General features: G+C 29.5%; 1 protein-coding gene across 1 annotated transcript; it reads right to left on the reverse strand.

The window, feature by feature from the left end:
* Positions 1 to 4,023: 4,023 nt before the first annotated feature.
* LOC113384901 (ecdysone-inducible protein E75-like) lies at positions 4,024 to 17,863 on the reverse strand. Its single transcript, XM_026622673.1, has 4 exons — positions 17,602 to 17,863; positions 13,379 to 13,992; positions 5,323 to 6,499; positions 4,024 to 5,196 (listed from the first exon to the last, which is right to left on the reverse strand). Exons 1-4 carry the CDS (start codon positions 17,663 to 17,665, stop codon positions 4,493 to 4,495), a joined length of 2,559 nt encoding a protein of 852 aa, XP_026478458.1. The 5' UTR covers positions 17,666 to 17,863; the 3' UTR covers positions 4,024 to 4,492.
* Positions 17,864 to 19,857: the final 1,994 nt, after the last annotated feature.

Raw genomic sequence — 19,857 nt, forward strand, 5'->3', positions numbered from 1 at the left:
AAAATTGATTTTGACGCACCACCATAATCACTGGTCTTCAGTGACGACCTATAAGGTATGTCCAGTCCAATCCATCATAGTTAACGCACTTACTATCTGGATCAGACTTCCGAGGTTACTCATTTGGTATACCCAGACCTCAGTGTTTATTGCTGACAGAAAAAATAATTTGGAGCCTGAACTTTTCATTGGAATGCAATTCAACCTCTCTTTCTCTGTTAACTCAACAAATCGTCTTATAATGCTACCTCCCATTATCGGTGACAACGACGAATCAAAACAAAATTTGACATAATTTATTGGATTCCACAATTCTGGACTCTTATGTCAAAGAAACCAATGATCCTGATTTGGATAAAGAGCCAACTTCTTTCTCTGATCGGAACTCATCAGATACGAATGCAACGCTTGCAGAAATGGAAACTGTACCCATAAATTATGCATTCTAAACATTAAGTTATTCTGATATAACTAATACCATTAGATCGAGAACATTATGCAGAATATGGAGTTGATGGCAGGTCAAATCACCACATACGGTGGATCTGCTGACGAAACATGGAAATTTGTAATTGACCAGTATTACAACACTGGTCTGCTATAATCTGCTTTCCCACCACATTTTTATAACGTGTTTCCCTGTATTTTTTTTTTAACTGTGAGATCAACACTGGGCAGGGAGTGTGTGGCGATATCAAGCAGGCTGGTTTTGATTTGTAAAAAACAATCGGACATGTCATGTATATTTTTGATATCGAAATATTTTTATAGTTAATAAATTTATGTTTTTTTTATTGTTGGGAGTTTCTAATTTAATATATTGTCATAATCATTACTACTCCCACATTTTCCAGCATGTCTCTTTAGTATACAATGTAACTTTATGGCCGACAATTGTAAATTACATAAATTTATTAAATGTCCTTAACTGGACAGTTGTAAATAAAAGAGAGATCAGTAATAAAAAATAAATAAAAAACGTTTAAAAAATTCAAAATTCTTGAAATTTTGGAATACTTTAAAATATTAGAAAAGTTGTCATTTTCTGAATTTGGAGTTTTTGAACAAAATTAAAGTACCCATCTGTTAATTTTTACTTAATGGTAAATGTTATATTAAAATATAATTAAAGTATATATATATATATATATATATATATATATATATATTAACAAAGCAAATTTTATATTAAAAAATTGAAGTATTTTCATATAATTTATACATGATTTATAATTTTTATAAGAGCAATCATGTATTTTGTCAGTAACTATTTTAAAACTATAAAAATGACTCATTTTAAAACCTTCATATAAAATTATATGTTAACTATTTATTATAAGCTGATTTTTCAATTAGTAAAAAATTTTACTTCACATGAAGCAAATAAACTTTTTTACTTTTAAAAAGCTTATTATTTTTTTGTTATTATTGCTATTATATTTATTATTATATTCTTTTTTTAAACATTATTTCAATGCAATGTATATTATATACCATTGCTTTATGACAAAGGTTTAGATGTTTTGTTATAAGTAAAAAAGCAAAAATGATTCGTTCACTAATTAAGTTGTTCATTTTTTCAGTGATTTCGATTTTTATTATATTCATCCAAATTTAGAATGAACATTTTATGAATTGTACCCAACTTAAAATGAGCAAGAAAAATTTGATTTTCAAAATTAATCTATTAATTAGTTAAATAAGTTTTATTCTGCGAAGATATGGGAGATTTGCGTTTGTATTACATGTTTTTTACGATTTTGAAATTTTAAATCCTAATATAAAATCAACCCAAACAAACGTTTGGAATTATTCATATAAAATGTGAATTGTGATTAAAATTTTTTCACTGAAGAAGTGATTTTACTATAATCAAAACAAAATATAGATTATTTATTATTTATGACAACACATATGAAAACCTGAAAATTTTCCTGTAAATTAATAAAAAATAATAAGAGTGAAATATTTTTTTATAATTATTTATTTCATATATACTTTCGTATAACATTATATGTCTACTTAGTATGTATAACTACGTCTAATAATGATAATAATAATAATTAAACGTTCCTATTAGGAGTTTTCAAAATACATATACATTTACAATTAAAATGATAATTAACACTAAATAATAAATTCAATAATTAGGTTCATCGCCTTTTGCAATAATATATTTATAGTTATAAGAGAGGAATCGTTTGACAAAACGTCTTAATTTTTTTATATTTTTTCTTTTCATATTTTCATAATACAAATATCTGTATATAAATTATATGTATATATTAATTTTTATGCTCACAAAATTGGAATAGTTTCTTTAATTTAAATCTAATTTTCGTGCAACGCGATCAATTGATTTTCAGTAATAATGAACTGAATTTCATTCGAGACAAATTTTTGTTCGCGCACGTTTTTTCTCATACAATCAAAACCGATTGCACTCGAATTTATAAAACACATACATAAATATCATTATTTTATGGTGGGATAGTACGTAAAAATGTTTTTTTTATAATTTTTTATAATATATTATTATTGTATATAAATAATGTTATTTTTTTAAATTATTGTTCACATCAAAAACTCAACATCGAACATGAACTTACATTTCACAAAAATCTTAGTGTCTTGTGACTATACATATTTATACTAATTTTAATTTAATTTAATTTTTTGAACGATTTGTCGTTCGATTCCTTCAGTCTCAAAAATCGTGTTGTCTGCGAAAGAAATGTGTTTTTCTGATCCATCACTTATAACAAACCGAATGTACTTTAGAAAAGCAATAATTTATATTAGGCCAAATATATTTTCGATTCTTTGCACCAGAAGAAAACATTTCGTCCCGCAGTGTTTCTTGTACAAAGTACAAGAACGTTCAATTCACAACAAAAATCTCATATTTTCATCTAAGTCCTATTATACACATACATAATCACTTAACAAATACAAATTAATTAATAAATTCACTTAACTGTTAAGACAATTATCATTTATAGCTATATTTTGACATCAACACAATTTTTTCGATATATGTTCAAATGTGAGAGAATATATGAATCTATGAACGAATATAAACACAATTAATAAACTCGTATCATATATTCATATAAATTTGATTGCTCACATAGAACATACTCGTATCACAAATAAAATATGTTTAAAGAGCGATTCTAATGAATAATGATTGATCGATAAATGATTCAGATAACGTTCAATAAAAAATCAATAATAGTAATATTTATTGTGTAATAATAATAAAATATTAATAATGATAGGATCAATCATAAATTATTCATCTACAGTCTTCGATTACACACATATATATAGGTAGATAACACATATTTATTTACAAAATATTTTCTTCAAGAAAAATATTTTTTAATTGAAAAATGAAATTTAATTGAAACAAAATCGGACTGAGATCTTTGTCGTCTTACTCGATATAACTAAGATCAATCACTTAACACAAATTAAAAAAGATAACATTTAATTTGCAATGAAACTTAAAAATATATGTATACATGCTTAGAATTTTTCAAACTTGCATGCATATATTAATATTTTCACAGCTTTTTATATACATATGATATACTTAAGAAAAGCACGATATTACAAATTAATTGTAATGTGAAAAGATATTTACAAAATTTAAATATCAAAAATTAGAAAAGAATAAGCTTATCTTAAATCATTTGATTATTTATATTTACAATTTATTTTGCTATAATATGTTCATGGACTTAAAATTATGTCAGAGTAAAATAATCTTTGACTTTCATAAAGATATTGCAACCGTTTTTTCTTTAATTTAAAGAATAATTCATTATAATTTAAAATATTTACAACAGACACGTATATTTAATCAAACAATAATATCATGTATACACGCACAAAAATATTTATAAATATAAATGTGTGTATATAATTAATAATATTGAAAGCGATTAGTGCCTAATTTGTTTTAAAATAGATAAATATATTTACAGTAAAACTTTCTTAATTTTCCGCATTCTAGCCAAATTTCTATTTTCAATAATTTAGTTTAATTTTCTGTATACTATAATTATTAGTATATATAATCATACCTATACAACGAACTCATTCCATCGCAATCACTTATATCTGTACAAACAGGATATATTTTGAGCAGGTTTGACTATGCTTTATCAACTATGTTACTTTTATTAGTTTATATAATTTTCACTAACTTTTGGTCGATTTGGAATATTCAACCTAAAGGTTTCGTCGCATTTCGACGGTGAATTAATTAATATCACTTAAACTCAGCAGCATTTGGCTTAATGGGCTCAAGGCTGATTTTTTTGATTAATTTAAATTGGTCTCATACTTCATATTAATTTCTCACTTGATAAGGTGATATGAAAGAAATAACTAGATCATGCTAATGATTTGATCATTAGGTGAGTCGTTCGATGGTCCTTCGAAACGGAATTTGCAGTTTATTTAAGTTCAAACTGACTGATTCTTAAGCTTGAAGTAAAGATCCCAATCTCGCAGGACTTGGTGACCTTGTTTTTGATAGATTTAGTGGTGCCTCTCTTTCAACAACATTGCATGGTTCAGGCGACGCACTTAGGGTAGAATGAGGTGATTGAAACCTCCTTGCCGGTGAACGAATGACACTTGTGAAATTGTAAGAAATATTTTGTGGTGTCAATGAATTTTGCTGTGTACCGGCTTCTGCCCTTGCTAAATAATTTTGAATGATATCAGCCCGCTTTGCTTGTTCAGGCGTCATTCTAGGTTCAGACCTTAAGCTTCTCGCCAGTTCTGAATGAGTCGACGACAAATTGTATTTTTGCTGCGTCATCTGCTGGTTCACCAAAGGTCTAGTCAAATGCAATTGCAACTGTGATTGGCCGTTGCTTGCACCATTTTCTGATGTTGTCTGCACATTTGTTGTCGAAACATCTTTTTGACGCATCGCACGGAATTTCTTATGAGGTTTGTAAGCTTCATCCATCAGAGAATTGGTATCGTATAAAGGTGGAGCTTGCAGAACACGCTTCAAGACGGGCATGTCATCATTGTTTGGTTGAACGTGCGAAATTTGAAGTTCATTGGAAGACCTAGGCGATGAACAACTTGATCCAGCATTGCGGGTATTATCAGGTTTTTCATTGCCAGATTCGATGCCTGAATCAGTTGGTGAATCAAGTTTTCTGTAACCTGAAAATAAAGAAAAGACAAATTATAAATTTGGTAAAAACGACATAAATCAAAATAATTTGCGAACAAATCAAAACCATAATAAAAAATGAATAAAGGATAAAAATGTTTTATTTCTCTACACACCTGGCAAAATTCTTTGGCCGTTCACTGCGGTGATAGTCAAGCCATTTTGAGCGAGTCTGGCTGCAAACTCTTCATCACCGGAAGAACCAGAATTGGCCCGTAGTCTAGGGCTGGTTCCAGTTAAGCTAGCTGCCAACAGTGGCGATGTTTCTTTGTATGACATTTGTTCGCGGTATTCCACTGGACAATTATTATCCAACATTGAATTTCCGCGTTTGATCAATTGTTCGCTTCGGTATTCTACAGGCTTCAGAAGTTGCTCCCGGTATTCAACACCGCAACCATTTTCATTCACTCGCTTCATAGGATAATCTACTGGATGTTTTATGTATTGATCTCTGTACTCCATAGGACCTTCAGATTCTAAACCGCGTTTCAGTAATTGATCCCTGTACATTGGACAATTTTCTGCCTCTAAACCGCGTTTCAACAGTTGATCACGATATTCAGCGTTATCAGCTACTGTATGATCTTTGTGATCACCATTGGGCAACTGCTCAATATTATTTTCAATACCGTTATCATCTAATTGTTGACGTAGCAATTGCTCTTTGTGCTCCGTCCGGAAGACTATCAATTTCTCTGTATGTAGCGTACTTAAAGTTCGGATATCCGGAATAAGATTAAGCAGTGTATCAACAAAATCAATTTCGGACAACCTCGTGTGCTTCAAGGCTCTTAGTAAACTCTCATGAATCTTCTCAATGAAAATACGGTCTTTCAAACCATGTCTGTCCGGGGATATCAGAACAACCGCGGAGAACAAAGCGACTTCCGTATCGCTCAAGTCCAACATGTTTATCTTCTCAGCAAATTCAAATGTAGAATCTACCAATCTTTCCGCGTTAGCTGTTGCTGGACATCGTATGCTATCTCTGGTTAAACTTTTGCCGTTCAAGCAAATAACGCTATTGTCTTTCGCGTCGAACATTTTGATCAAGCGAACGAATAAAGCATCGAACAAGCCTGATTTGAGCAGAGTAAATTTATCTTCACGACCGAGGTTGGAAAATCCAGGTATTGAGTTGGCGAAGTCTATAACATCGCGAATAATTGAAGAAAAGCGGTGGGAAAATTCTTCGGTGTCCTGTGCGGGCATTGCCAGTAGCGGGTGACTCGCGTGGGACGGAGACAGAGGCGGCGTGCATGGTGGTGTTGATGGATTCAGAGGGCAAGCCTGGAAATAAGGAAAGAAATACATTAAATATGGCACTATACTTGATATAAATAATAAATCTAAATTTTTCTCAAATTTTCGCCGCTTACAGAAGATAAAATAATTATTTTGTAATCGTATTTTTTATATATTTCATGCGACGTAAATTCTACAACATATCGTATTGTTTACCTATTATTTTAATTTCTATCGCTATTACTCAACATTGACCTTGCTATAGTGACGTAATTTATTGATAAGCTAAATCGATATTTCGATTTATTTAATTAATTATATTTCACGCAAGAAACGTGTAGCAGCATTTGTGTAATATTAATTGTTCATAACATTTTCAAATATTTTTCTTTTATTGACGCAAGCAAAATTGGTTCTCATACATGAACAATCTTATTTATGAAATGCCATCATCAAATACGAAATAATCTATAATCGATATCGTTGGTCACAATACGTGTTAATATTTTGCATTTCAATTCTCATAACATAAATTATAAACATCCGTATTTAAACATTCTTTTGTTAATATCTGAAATATTGTTATGAACCATTTTGAATAAATCAACACCATATAGAATGTGAAATAGATAAGATAGTATTATGGGATTTTTAGTCGTATGAATAATTCGTCGGGTTGGATTTATGAAAACATTCAATTCATTTGATCTATGTGTAAGCAATCACATTCTGGAGAACAATGCTCAACTTCTTATAATTGTCGGTGCAAATAGATCAGCAATTAAAAATTGTAGTCCTTCTCTAATGATATTTAGAATAACCAAGTCTTAAAATATCAAATAGCGACAATTTGGACTTCATACTCGAACGTAAATTACATGTTAACAAAACATTAACTTGTGGATCTTCTTTTATATATTTGTTCTTTATACGAAAAGTCCTTGAATTTATATTTGAAATAATTATTCGTAAACAGACATGTTTACGATTCAGTCTGTGTTATCTATACTTCTAATGACATTGGCTTTGACATTCAAAAGAAATAATTTTCGAAAAATATGGAGGAAAGTTCAACATGTAATTAGGATATTTTAGGTCACATGGTAGAGATAACAAAAAAATATTTGAAAAATTAACGTTTGCTTCTTCAATATACGTCGTTGCTAAGAAAATCATTAGGTACTATTTTCTCAAGATAGTTAAATTTGTTATCATAACATTTTTCATAATTGGAATTAATGCAAATCATATAAAATTGTGGAATTATAACTTTGTAACTCGTCTTTGATTACTTAATAATTCATTTCCGCATGAACAACTAAATCAATAATTTAATACGATGTTACATATAGCTTTCCGGTTATTTTCGGTTTTACTACACGTGCTATAATTTTGAATAAATATCTGACATTGAAATCATCAAGTACAAACACCGTATATTGCTACGTACTAACGTAATTCGTTTTATGTTCAGTACATGTGTACATCATTAAATTTAAGTAATACATATGGTACATTTTAGCTTGTGTTTGTTCGCATATTCGCAATATTTCCTTATCACAAATTTAAACAGATTGAAGGTCATTGCCGAATGATAACGAGATCAAATAAATGTATACGTGTTCCTGTATCTTTTGCATGTGTATATATTTTTGTGTATAATTTTGACCTTGAATTTGAATACAGCTAAGTCGATAATAGATAAATTTATTTTGCGAACTGACCTTGGAGTCTGTTATTCGCTGAAAACGCTACTAATATAAGTATGAACGTGAAACGTCAGAAGACACTGAGATATCATATTTCCTCCACCTATCTTAAGATACAAAAATATACTTATGCACGTGAAAATCACACACATTATTATATACCTACATATAAAGGAATTCATCAAGTAGAAAACTTTTGAATGATTAAAATAAACATGAATACCTCAAATCTTGGTCAAAAATTAAAAAGCATTTTGCTTCAAATTCTTCATTTTATTCGCCTCCCCATATTATGATCGTTTTAGGGAAAATGAAATACTACTAACTAAAGTTTTATATTTCTTTACTATGATTTGTAAGACTTTATTTATTCATATTTATTTGCTTCAAATAATTGAAAATTCAATTCATCTTATTTCTTATCACGCTATCTTTAATGCGCCACTGCCTAGTAAATGCGTAGGCAGTATACGAGTGTAAAAACCTAAATTGAGTCATCTGAAATATTTCGATCGATATGTTCATTTCCCGGAAAACCTCAGGCCAACCTTGATACAATATCACAAAATCACCTATATATAGAAATACAAAATATCCTAGTTCAAAATCATCTCGTTATACATTGGTTGTTATAACCGGATTGCTTTTTAAAAATTGTCTTACAGTTGTATAATTAATTTAAACGTATAAATATACACATATCAAACGCGCAGCCATGAAATGACCTTTCAATAATTTTCTGTCACATTTGTATTTCCGCATAAGAATTCTTACATTTACATGCGTATTTTTACAAGCTATGTAACAGAGTCTAACTTTCAAAATTTTCTCAAGATGTTTTCCAATAATACTTCCTTGTTAACCTACGTCGCGGACAAAACTTGGCCGTCAGTTTGTGACGAGGTCGTCGGGCCATATATTTTTTGGTTTATTTATATTAGTTTTTCGTTATTTTAGTTGCACTAACATTTGGGCAGAAGGCCGCAATTGTAATGGACACATTGTATACAGAACTAATGAAATAATGGAATAATAACACACGTGACAATAATAAATGTCTTGTTTTAATATTTGATGTTTCACATGTGGCTGTTGTAAATATTTTAATTTGTCAAAATAATTAAGCAAGATTAGAGGCTGCGAATCAAAGTAATTGTTGGGCAAACATAGTAATATTAAACAAGGTAGTTTGGTTATTATTGAAAGATTCTGAGTTAAACTCCATCTCCAACCAAGAATAGTGTGAGGAATTTCCTATTACTATTTCACACCCCAGTGGATGAATGGGCTTAACCATTATACTTTGGAATTTATTTATTATACACCCTTTTGAAAGATCAGCCTTAACTATTTTGAAAATACATAAATATGAGAACTTTTTTAAAACTGTCCGGATCGTGAGAACAATAAATTATTACACATATTTTTATTGTTATCACTGCAGACCAAATTTATTTCTTAGAACGTAATTGATCCGAGAAAACATGATAAAGTTATTATTATTGTACCAAGTATAATTCGCAGAAGAGGAGCACATTCAAAAAATGAAGCACATATATTTAAATAATATAATCTGTTCAAATTTAAACTTAAGCATCGCTAATAGGATTCGACATTGAACTGTAAGTCTGACGGCCTTGTACTCGCATACGTACAAACTGGCGAACAAAAATTTATACAGAGGCGAAAATGTAATAGACCACAGTTTTAAATCGAAAGGACTATTCCTTGATATATTCGTAATACTTCAATTTACGTGAAGGTCTGAACAAAATGTTTAAGAGCTATTTAAAAAAAATGAAATTAAACAATTCATTGATTACTTTAATTACTCTTCCTATTAATTAGTCATTTATTACCCAAACCAAGAATAGATTTTCTTTTCAAAAGAATGTTTTTCGGGAAATCGATACCGTTTATCTTGTTAGTATGTGTTATTTTACATTTCTGAGTAAGCTTGTATGTATGTAAAGCTGTGTATACATGATCCCTATAAGCTAGTATGTATGTATGAATGGCTCGTAAAATTTTGACCTTGAATAATATCGCGTTATTTTTCGACCTTGCCCGAGACACGAGCATTTCACACATACGTCACAGAACAGATATATATGTATTATACATATATATGTATATGTATGTATGTATATGTATATAATATATTATACATTTTTGTATATATTTGTAGTCTATCGTTTTACATATCGTTTACAATTACAATTCTCCAAATCTATGGCCGTGACAATGATATTAAACCGCGCATTTTGTAAAAAATCAATTTTGTTTCCTAAAAAATGTAAAAAATATTCCATTATTATTGGTTCTGAAACTAAATGTGTCCTGCGATGAATTTCATATGTTAATGAAGCAGGTAGTCTAGGTATGCGTCAGCAATATATGAACCTACGCTTCTACAGTAAAGTTGAAAAAAATACCACGAGATCAAGGCTTCTGCTTACTTATGCAAAGTATTATATTTTCATTTGTATTAATTTTTACTGACTCTATGATAATTGCGATTTACATTTGTTTTGTCATCGTTTATTACAATTATACTTATTATTCATAGCGGTTGCTTCGTACTATAAAGTAGTTATAACTCAATAATAATTTATATATATATATATATATATATATATATATATATAACATGGCTCATGTATAATATAAACTTTAGAATATCATTATGAGTTTCATTTGTGTGACTAACACAATTTGACCTTTATTATTAATTCTTCAAATAAAAAAGATTAGATACATGGCGTCATTATTTCCTGTCGCATGATTTATTTCGTTCGAATCAAAATACATTTATTAGGCTCCTGATACAAAGATACTAAGTCATATAGCTATAGTAATTCTGCATTTTATGTTTTAGAAGCTTCAGATAAACTTTCAATATTACAGATTATAAACTCAACCTCTTAATAGTATAAGTTCAATGTTGAAGCATTTTCATACGCGGAAGATGTGTAGTTATTTCAAGATCGTCAACATTTAAAAACGGCTTTATGATAGCACACACACATGCTTAACTATATAATTCCGATCATCATTTAATTTATTCATGAAGTAATAAAATAATTCAGCTCATAATTTTTGCCTAAAGGTCAAATTGGAATCAGAGCTTAGTAGAAAATTTTTGCGAAGATTTACTACTACACAGTGTATATTTGTGCACATATATAAAATATATATGTATATTGACGACATTTGCGAGGTCGCATCAAGGTCTAGTCTGAGTCTCGACGTATTCCAATCGGAAACCAATGTCGGAACAAATATATATGCATATGCATATATGTATGAACGAGTTAATATTAGTGATATAGTATTTTGCTGCATTTCGTGCTACTTAAATTGTAATTAACTAAACCGAGAGAATAGTGAAAACTTAAGCTACAAGGCGTCTCCACCGTATAACTAACTTATGAACTAAAACACAAATAATAAAAGAACATTTTACCTCGATCAAATTTAACATTTCAATAAATATTACATATTTTATTGCATGATTGTTAATGAATTTATGAACATTTAAAATAAGTAAAATAGAGATGGTACGTCTGAAATTTATATTCTGAATTTAAGGTTCATTAAGATGAAATGCACATTTTATAATTTTTTTGTCAATTACTGTATTGTTTAATAGAAATGAAGTAAGATAAATATTTGCAATAATAATAATTTCAAATTTGCACTCAAAAACATCATCATTTAACCAAAATTTTTCTTCTTCCAAAATTTTCGAACGTTTACGGACTATAGTTGTCTCGACCTGATATTCAACTGACTTCTATCATTTATATAATTCAAAATTAAAATATTGTGCAAACATTGTCTATGAAGCAAATTATTTATTAATGACTTTTTCGTGTCACCTTTGAATTAGTATGATTAATACAATTTTTACAAAAATTACAGCTTATATTGATATCGCATCTCCCGCGCACCTTAAATTGATTTATTATCTAGTTACTTTATTATTCTCTATTATAATACAATACATTTCAATAAACATTTTTGCAAATGCATTTATGTGGATTGCCAAGGACGCATGACGTCTTGCTAACACATATCAACATGTAGGTAACGGATGTCAGTTTATACATATATCTAGTTGCAAATGTATGCAATCTCGAATCAAGTTTTAATTTGTAATCTTGAAAGAGCAGAATAACGGTAACCGATTTACTAATTTGATTATGATTCACTTTTTATTCAATACTGTTTATTATTTTTTTGAAAAACTAAAGTGACGCTCAAGTGTTAAAAAGATGCGTAAAATAATTGATTCATTGTTAGTGTATTTTGATATCACATTTATCATTTTATGACTAATAAATATACAATAATATAGAACAATAAATTATTCAACGTTTTCAGTAAAACTTTTCAGTAATATACACGTACATTGTATATTTTTATACAATGTTTCAATATATGTGCGACATAAATTCCTGTTCATTACAAAATAATTGTTATTCAAAGCGAACAATTAACAACGAGGTCACAGCTTCGAAAATATTGAAATATTTTTGTTTTCAAAAACCTGTCTTCCTCTATTTCGATACTAAAATAACCAGAATCTAGATGGAGGTGGGTTTGTAACTAACTACTAATGCCAGGGAAACTTTCAAAAATTATACATATATAAAAATTGTCATTGCCAAAAATAGTCTCACGGAAAACAATGTAGTCAAGAAACTACAATACATGTATTTTGGCTGTAAGAGCCTCTTCTTGAGCGTTTGTATAAATGAACCTTGTTCTACTTCCTAAAAGAAAGTGCTTAAGATTTCTTTTACACTTTCTTCCACGCACACGGACACATTTGTATTTTTTATCATGCCGCCGCGTCGCTTTAATTTCATTTATTGTTTATAGCGATTTATATCTTTTGCTTCAGCTTTTGCTTTCATCGGAAGCAATTCGCGCGTCAAAAATTGGCCATTGAGGCGGAATATTTAAATTTCTAATAAATCTTGGTAATAGAAATTTGTAATTATTATTTGAAATTAAATTCTTATGAATTGTATAGCTTGTTGCTAGATAAAGAGAAATAAAAAATATTTAACGATCCATGAAGAATCGGTATAAAATATTTTATTCGCGCATTTTTAAAGTTTATTAGTACAACGCAATTTAATTGATCATTATTATTATTTTTAGATTATTTCTACTAAGTGACGGAAAAACAAGTACTTAGACTTACCAGTCTCATGCTGCTCGCGTTAGATCCATGTCCCAAAGCGTTTTCTCCTCCTAATCTAAGATTGTTCTCCTTCATTATTTTCACGCGTTCTTTCGTGAATTCGCACGTTTGCAAATGCGCCCTCGTGACAGCCCTCATCAGCGCCAAAGGCTCCTGCAATATGCTCAATTCTTCCGTCTCCAAACAATGATTCATTTCTCCATTAGGCTGGTGATGGTGGTTCAAGGAATTTGTGTGTTGGTCACTAACTAATCTATGATGACCATCTAAAAGTCTATTATTAGAGTCACAGTGATTCGGAGGAGACAATCGTTGTTGTAGAGCATGATGATTCGAATCAGCTCCGTTGCTTAATCGATGGCTTAGAATCGAATGATGTGTATGTACTGATTCTGTGTTGCCTTGCATTAATCTGTGATTCAATAGACTGTGATTTGGGTCACTACCTAGAAGCCTGTGATGATCTGGGACACCATGTCCATTAGGTCGTTGGATTGATGTTGGGTATCCATTCACTGATGAAGGATGCTGCTGCGTACTGTTGTTTTGTTGCTGCTGCATTGCTGCTAGTATACGAGCTTTTTCGCGTTTTGGCACACGACCGAATCTTACGGCTGAAATGAAAAGAAATTGAAATTATTATTTTTGAAAAGAGAACTATGCAAACTTTGCATCAAATAAGTAACCATAAATTTAATAAAATGAGTTGAATTAAAAAATGTTTTACCATGAGTTCAACTCACATGCAACTTTCAAGTGTTTTATTTAGATTTCTACTAATTTCAACTTAATAATTTATTGCTTTTATATTTAATAATAGTTAAATGATAAAACTTGGCAAATTCAATTAAATGCACGAATGTAGCATTACCGCTCGACCGAGTGTTAGAGATTCTCCAAGAGAAAAAAACATAACAAGAAATATTTTGTTACAGTAATCTTGACACATTTATGTGCATGGTTGTATTATATATCAAGACCTTGCACAATGCAAAATATTTATAATGATATTAGAATCAGTGGTCGCATTTGTTACTGCTTCGACCTATTTAATGGGACATTATATATATATATATATATATATATAAATGAGCATATAACGGTTTCTTGTAATTTCCAATTGAAGAGCAGATGTTAAGTCATACATACATATACACCTGTTCAAAAAGTAACAGCTGTCACTTGATTTTTATTTTATTTTTCGTTTGCACACGCTTTGTTTATAATTATACACTTGTACATTAATATATATATATATATATATATATATATATATATACGAGTATATATATAATTTTTTAAACACCTGTGCATGAATATAAACCAAGAATTGCGACCTACATAACTTTATACAAAATTATAACAAAAATGACCTGCGATTATGCATTAGATTATGAATGCAAACCACATACAAAAACAAATATCATTAATTGATCTTAATCAATAGCATACAGTAATTAATTCATTACATGTCTCCACGCGGAAGCTCAGTGCATCATTTTTGAAGGCAAACTTGTAAATATATTTTTATAAGTATATGGATATATTCATATAGAAGTATACGTGCATAAACATAATAGAAAGTGTATGTACACGGCTGATGTCTTTTGTAGGCCAAAGGTGAATATCTAGGTCATACGAAACACTTTTGTTTCGTTTAAACCGTCTGTATGAGTCGTCCTCGCATGAATGTGAATCATATTTATGTATATGAATCGTTTTAATTCGTTAAAAAGTATGAGAATTATAAGTTTCATTGTAAGTAAAGTTCTAAATGTGAGTTTGAGTCGTAAAAATTTCAAGGTACTTAATTACTTTTAACTCAACTGATGATTGAAGCATTAATAATAAAACATACTTAAAAATTTAGCCTTTAGTATTTTTCTAAATTAAAAATATAATTTAGTCATTTTAATTAAAAAGAGTTTTCAATAGAATAGTTAAGTGTTAATTTAACACTAACATAATTTTAAATTGAAAGTCCGGTATTTAATATTAGTATTAATAATAAAATCTTAACCCACATGCATATGTATATTATATATATATATATATATATATATATATATATATATATATATTTATATATATATTTAATTGTTTGCATGCCCCAGATACTGATTTTGGGTCATTTAGTTTTTTTTATTCAAATGTGTGAGTGCACGTACGTTTGCATGTAAATTTGACAATGTAATTATGTTATGCATAAGATGAATTTCACAAAACAATAATACAGGAACTAAAATGTAGGTTTTAACCTTACGCATACAAAAATAACATGTGTATGTTAATATAAATTAAAAAAGTACGTTGTATATATTTCAAGCCAGTTAAAGACATATTTAATTTTATTTTATTTTATTTTATTAAATTTAATTAAACACGAAGGGATATGGGTACAAGTAATTATACACGAATATGTTCATATATACACAAATTACTTCGTTTTATGAGTGTATGTATGTACATACAATATGGTGTTTAGAAGACTAGATAGAATTTTATCCAACCTTTCCCTATCTCTCTGGTTGGTACTATATGACCTGATTTCAAGGTCCCACGCCTCTGTGTATATAGATGAGCATATATGGATTATATATATATATATATATATATATATATATATATTTATCTGTTTGCGTGCACATATATATACATATACTACAATAGCTGTATATTCAGATTGTCCGTGTATTTTACTTCAAATTACTTTCATCTTTTTAACGAGGTTATTATATTTGCTTAAACTTATTCGTTTAAATAGATTTTTGGGTTACTATGCGCTAGAAATTAGTATAGTCTTTTTATACATGGTAAAACTAGTTGTAGGTTATAGTCTACAAAAATTAAAATAATTTATCAATATATGAGCAGCAAGGGCAGATGGACAATATGCACAAAAATGTGTACATTTTCATATAAATATGAAATCCATATATTTGATATTACAATAATTAAAATTATCTATTCTTAATTACTTGTTCGTTGTAAAAAAAATGAGGGCTGTTAACCCTTTGGCTACGATTGTCGTCCGTGGACGTCATGTTCTGCGTTGGCTTTGCTTCATAATTTATGACTATGAGTTAAGCTATTGGTAATTTTAATGTTGAGTTAATGAGTTAAGTATTGTTGTAATTTTTAGTTTATTAGAAGTGTAATTTTTAATTTTTCATTTTTATTGATAATGATATGAAAATCTTAAAATATATCGTTGTCCCTGGTCAGTGCAGTGGCACTAGTAATGGGCATCCTGTTCCGTACAGCAGCGACACTCCTGGGGAAAACACCTTCCTAGCGAAAGAAAAATGTTGCTCATGGCCTAACTTGATTTGGCGCCAAAACCTGTTGGCCATCCTTCTTAACTTTTATGCGTGTAAAATTTCGCATTATGTCGTCTGTTACTAATATATTCAAATTTAATATAGTTTTCAACAACGACTTCAATACTTTATTGTATTCGCGTTACCCACGCACGGTACAATATATATGGTTATTGTCTCGGAACGGTTTTTACTTTCGTTATTCCATGTTTCATTTGATTTCCGTTGGTGAAAGTAACACACTGACATAGTTTGATTCTGTTTTAGCTTCAATGTATGTTCGAGGATTTATAAAAGTGGGTATATGCTTTTTATATGTATTTGAATATGTATATTTTTAAAAGCTACCGTGTTAACTTTTGGTATCATTGCTGGTGGCTCAAATATCTGTGTGAAAGTATACATATCATTTACTACATTTATATGTATACTGTTTTGTAATTGTTATTTTGTGTATGCACATGCATACTCATATTAAAATATATTTTACAAAGATAAGATTCAGTTACTCACAGAGATAAGAGGGAATTTTTGCATGGGGGACATTGAATGCAAGCAATTATTTATATTTGGGCTTGGCTTAGCTGATAAGTTAATATATCTTAATATAAGCTCGTGGTTTCCAATATGTGGGACACGTCCCCTCAGGAAAGCACAAGACTTACATGGGGTCTGTATAGGGGTTTCCAAAGTTTTATTTTGGCAAATAGAGCAAAAATGTTTAAATGATATAAAAAAAAAAATAAAGAATTATTTATATTTATGATAAATAAATTATAATATCAATTGAGTATTGATAAAATTGTAATATTACAAAAATCAAAAAAGCCGCGATAAAAGTTTGGAAACCACTGTCTTAAGCATAATGTTATTTTTATTTTGACTAATTAAAAAGATACATACGCGCGTTGTGATAAGACACGACACCCTTAAGTATGCCCTTCAGTATTGGTAATTCCTCTCCCATAGCACGATAATTAAATAAAATAAAATAAAATAAAAATATTTAAACGTTAATTTAAAACACAGATTCACTTTGGCGTTTTAGATTTTTGCGTTATTCAAAAATCGTGCAAAAAATATAAAAAATTTAATGTCAATTTATAAAATTTTTCAGTTCATATATTTTGCTGTCTTTATGCACATAATTAAATGTATTTGTAAATGCCACTTTGAATAAAATTCTATGTTCATATTAAATTTTGGCAATTCAAACTTTGAATTAATTCAAGTAAGATGACACTGAATTTTTCATACACCATGTATCCAAAAATGTTTGCACTTATTTTCAAATTAATCCAATAAATCACTAGAAAAATGATCTATATACCATTTTTTTTAATAACCACTATTAACATTAATTTTCACTTGAATTAATTTCACTAATCCGATCGTAAATCACAAAAGTAAAATTTCTTCCAACTTCACATGCATGCGTCTACGTAGCGCGAAAGTTGTAACAAGACTGAGCTTCCATCACCGCGGCATCATGTGCGGTGTAAACGTACTAAATCGCGTTTAAATTATCTGCCTCTCTCTCTAACTCGCAGTTTAGCGCTCTACGAGGCGCGAAAGAGAAGACGAGTCCGCGACCTTGAACTTGCCGTAGCTTTTGTAACGCGAGATATTCGTACTGTCTAGTTCGACTGTGTTCGTGAGAGAGGTTGCTGATATTTGCAGAGTATGAGTGTGCGAAAGATAAAGAAGATCAAACAGGATCGAATTTTCGTGGAAATTGTTTTCCATGATCAACCGACTGTGGATTATAATGCACTTTCGCAGAATTTAATACTACCATGACTAATTGATTTTCTGATTGAATCTTCAGCTAGTTCTAATGAAAACTGTTCGTGCTTCGGAAAATTAACACATATGTATATAGTATCATATGAAAATATATTAATCAAAATATAAAATTTATAGAAAAATTTAAAACGGTATTGAAATGTGATCGTTTTACAAATTACAAAATGTCATGTTAATGTATTACTTTGTTTCCTGTCTTCAAAGCCTTCTACGAACTCTTGGCCAACTCGTGTTGCCACATCACTCCCCTTTTTTTAAAACTCCATTAATACTAATATACTAGAGTTTATTTTTCAAATTCATATCAATTTGATTGAACTTAAACATACAAATTCATTAAGCATGAAAAATTGATTGTATTGATTTAATTTATTGTATAAAAGTTGATAGGCCTATATATCTATATAATGGATTTCTTTTGTAAATTTTAATTACGTTGATTTAATAAAACCCCAATAACATTATAGTTAATTTTGGATGGAAAAGTATTGAAATAAGGTAAAAAAATAGGTTCGTTTAGAATTGACCATAATACAAGTGCGCAATCTGCTGTATAAAAAATTGATTTAAAAACTATGAAGAATAATACTCAGATCAAATTTAAGTGCTAAAAATGATAAATAGAAAACACGAGCATAAAAATTAGAGGTATGTCGCCTATTCGACTGAGCTACCGGGACATATTATAATTAAGCAACTCCTTCATAGGCCTATATTATTTTAAACAATTCAGTGTGACTATAGACTCTAAAGAGAGTTAACAGAAGCCTGAGGTGTAACTTGTAGGTTATTTTTGATAGATGAATTATTTTTGTGTTGTTAAATTACTATATTTATAATTAATTCAGAATTCAAGATTTTTTTACTAAAATATGACTAAGAGACTTTGGAACGTCATATTGGATCACCCATTGAAGAATCCATTGAAATTCTAGCCAGATAGTTATATTTCTCACTTTGGATGTAACTACTAACACTCATTATCACTCAATATATAATATATATATATATATATATATATATATATATATACACATACAAAGGTTTATATATATTGTACGTAAGCGTATAAATCAATATGGCTCCGACCTTTGGCGTACGCCCCCTTTGAGGGCGCTTCGAGTCAAGGTCAATATATGATATACATAGTCCTTCATACATGTCTGGAGCAAAATTTAATATGTATATATATATATATATATATATATGTGTGTGTGTGCGTGTGTGTGTGTCTATTATAATCTCGCCGACTAATAATTCGCAATTCTAATTTGATTTCTTGCCCGTCTATCCATTAATCGATCGTCTCGCCAATTTCTCGAATAGTTCGGTTTTTCTTCGCTAAAATCATCC

Source organism: Ctenocephalides felis, unplaced genomic scaffold (genome assembly GCF_003426905.1).
Source record: "Ctenocephalides felis isolate EL2017-DRISC unplaced genomic scaffold, ASM342690v1 CF-g0.4_SCAFFOLD_03571, whole genome shotgun sequence".
NCBI classification, from domain to species: Eukaryota; Metazoa; Arthropoda; class Insecta; order Siphonaptera; family Pulicidae; genus Ctenocephalides; species Ctenocephalides felis.